At 46.5% G+C, this 2,603-nt stretch overlaps 1 protein-coding gene across 8 annotated transcripts in view; it reads right to left on the bottom strand.

The window, feature by feature from the left end:
• TSPOAP1 (TSPO associated protein 1) overlaps positions 1-2,603 on the bottom strand; it is a 253,233-nt gene that overhangs the window by 49,559 nt on the left and 201,071 nt on the right. For all 8 annotated transcript variants that reach the window (XM_019507394.1, XM_019507550.1, XM_019507335.1 and 5 more), the window contains one exon: positions 2,034-2,096. In XM_019507394.1, coding sequence (XP_019362939.1) covers positions 2,034-2,096 — 63 coding nt within the window. The remainder of the gene's footprint in view (positions 1-2,033; positions 2,097-2,603) is intronic.

Here is a 2,603-nt window from a genome sequence, read left to right as displayed (position 1 = left end):
CATCTTCTTGCTGTTCCTCAGGCCTCCACTTCCAGGCTTCACGGAGTGGGAGCCAAGCAGCCTAGCTCTGTCTAGCTCAGGGGTGGGGAATTATTTTGGGGTGGAGGGCCACTTACTGAATTTTGGCAAGCCATCAAGGGCTGCATGACAGGCAGTTAAGGGCAGATAAATATTAATTTTCTAAAATTTTTAGGGGCCCCGCAGGCCACATCTGGCCCACGGGTCACATTTTGCCCACCCCTGGCCTACCTGCTGTGTGCAACTCTTGTTCCTCTACTTTGCCTCTTTTTTGGTGGGAAAGCTGGGGTAGGAATGCAACATTGATATAGGGGAGGAGAAATGAGGGACTTGGAAAAAGCCAGCAGGGGACTACACAGGTGCACATCCGGCTTTTCTTTCTAAAGGCTACTGAGGTCTCCCTGTTGAAGGACCTTTACCAACTGTTTATAGCTTACGTCTCTCTCTCTCATTTTCATCTATGGTCTGATATTTTCCAGATCTGGGCTCTGTGGGGCAAACAGTGTTGATGTTGAAAACTTGAATGAAAGCAATTCACTTCCTTTTGTGATTGAAGGAAGTGAGAAGGTACACCTCCTCACCACACAGCACTTTTAGAACTGCTGACTTGACAGAGGGAATTGACATGGAGCACAGCTGGTAAGGTGGAAATATCCACATCCCACTAGGTTAGCCCTTTAAGTCAGGCCACAGCAATTGAAAAACCACAACTATGGCCTACACAGAACATCTGTGATACCCAAGAGGACCCAGCCCCATGTCCCCACGCTGCACAAGTGCACAGGCCTAGTCTTTAAGGGGTAAGAAGAGCAGAGGGAGCCATAGAGTGGAAAGCCTACTCTAGGGTGCGCCTTATAAGCAAAGCTTCAGGCTCTACTTACAGAGCAGATGCTAAGGCTATGTCTGCCCTGCAGATGCTACTGCAACTGCAATGTAGCATAAGCATACACAAGCTACCCATACACCAGCTGGCAGTTCCAACTAGGATCTACTCAGCTTCTTGGGCAGGTGTTGGAGCCCATGATGAGCTCCATGCTACCCTAGCTATGTCTCCAATAGTAGCCAAGTTGGCTTGTTTAAAGTTAGCATGGACATGCGACTACAGTGTAGATATACCTGAAGTGGAGAAAAGCAGAGCTAAGGACTCTGATAACTGCAAACTGTCCAGTCCCTAATGAACTCACCTATCTCATGCCCATCTTCTCATTGATCCAAGAGCCCTCCCCTTATTCAGTCTAGTCCCAATGCCCATCCAAAGCAAGACTGGGTGCTCTGCTGGCATCCTCCTGCAAATTCCTACTGAAAGGGCAAACACAGCCTCTGTTCTTAATGCCTAAGCACACAGAAAGAACACTTCCTTTTCTCAGTTCCGCTGCCATTCAAAGAAGAGCCATGATCCTCGTGCTGCCAAGACTGGACAGCCTGTCCCCCCCACATTCTAAATTCCCAGCATCTCTCCAAACAGCAGCGAGACCTTCACTTACTGCCCATCCTGTTGGGGTTACAATGTCATGTCCACCTGACTCAGCTGGATGAGATTTCTCAGGTATTATCCTGCCTTTCTGCATTCTTGTTGCCACTTCTTGCTTTTGACAGCACCTCCCCCTTGCTCTGCCTACAAAGCAGGCAACCTGAATCTCGACTCTCTTCTAGCAACCATTCTGGCAGCCTCCTGCCATTCCTTCCTCCCCACCCACAACATTTGCTCACCTTGCATGTTCTGCCTTTCTAGCATTTTCACACTGAAATTCAAGTCCCTTGAAACAATACTGCATAGGCAACTAGTTCCTTCTTTCCAGAATGCAGCTTGGCTAGGCTCCGGGTAAAACAATATATTCAGAAACCATTAGCTTGTGGCAGGACTCCTCCAGAAGCTCAAATTAAAAGGATTCTCAGTAGGGAATAAACCCTTCTCTAACAGGCAGTTATGTGGTTATTGCTTGGCTGTTAATTCCAAACTTTCTTTTACAACCTCAACATTACAGTATTTGAAGACTTCAAGGAGCAATTCTTACCTGAGCGAGGTCTGTAGTTCTCAGTTGGATGAGGCTTGTAATTTTCTTGTTTATCCAGTTCAGCTGTGGAAGAAAATACATCACAAGTTCAAACTTAACTTTTAACACTAATCAAACTAAACACTTCAAACAAGAACAAGAAAAACAAAGACCAAGACAGGGTCCAACAAACAACAGAAGCAAACAGTCCTTTCCAGTCATTGCAACTCATGCAAACATTTATGACTTTGGGACATCATAGAGAACAGAAGACAAGCCCCAGAAAAAGAAAGATTTCCCTTTCCTCAAGAACATTTAACGTCCAAACAAGGTCACAGCATGGGGTGACTACAAACAGTGCTGTACAGGGAAGAAAGAGTGCACTTCCTACTCCTCGCAACTCTTAAGAGGCAAACATCCTGAGATCCTGGAATCAAGAAGTAAAAACTCAAGGCAGCTTGCAACCCAAATGCAATAATCAAACAGCAAGCACAGGTGCAACAGACCTTTCTTGGAGCGCCTGGGTTTCGGAGGAGGGACAGTGAGGCGACGTGGAGGTGGAGAAAACGTGCCATTTCCTTAATAACATCC

This window comes from Gavialis gangeticus, unplaced genomic scaffold (assembly GCF_001723915.1).
Source record: "Gavialis gangeticus isolate Ggan-Ray unplaced genomic scaffold, GavGan_comp1, whole genome shotgun sequence".
Taxonomy (NCBI): domain Eukaryota; kingdom Metazoa; phylum Chordata; order Crocodylia; family Gavialidae; genus Gavialis; species Gavialis gangeticus.
This window is presented reverse-complemented; position numbering and strand designations above follow the sequence as displayed.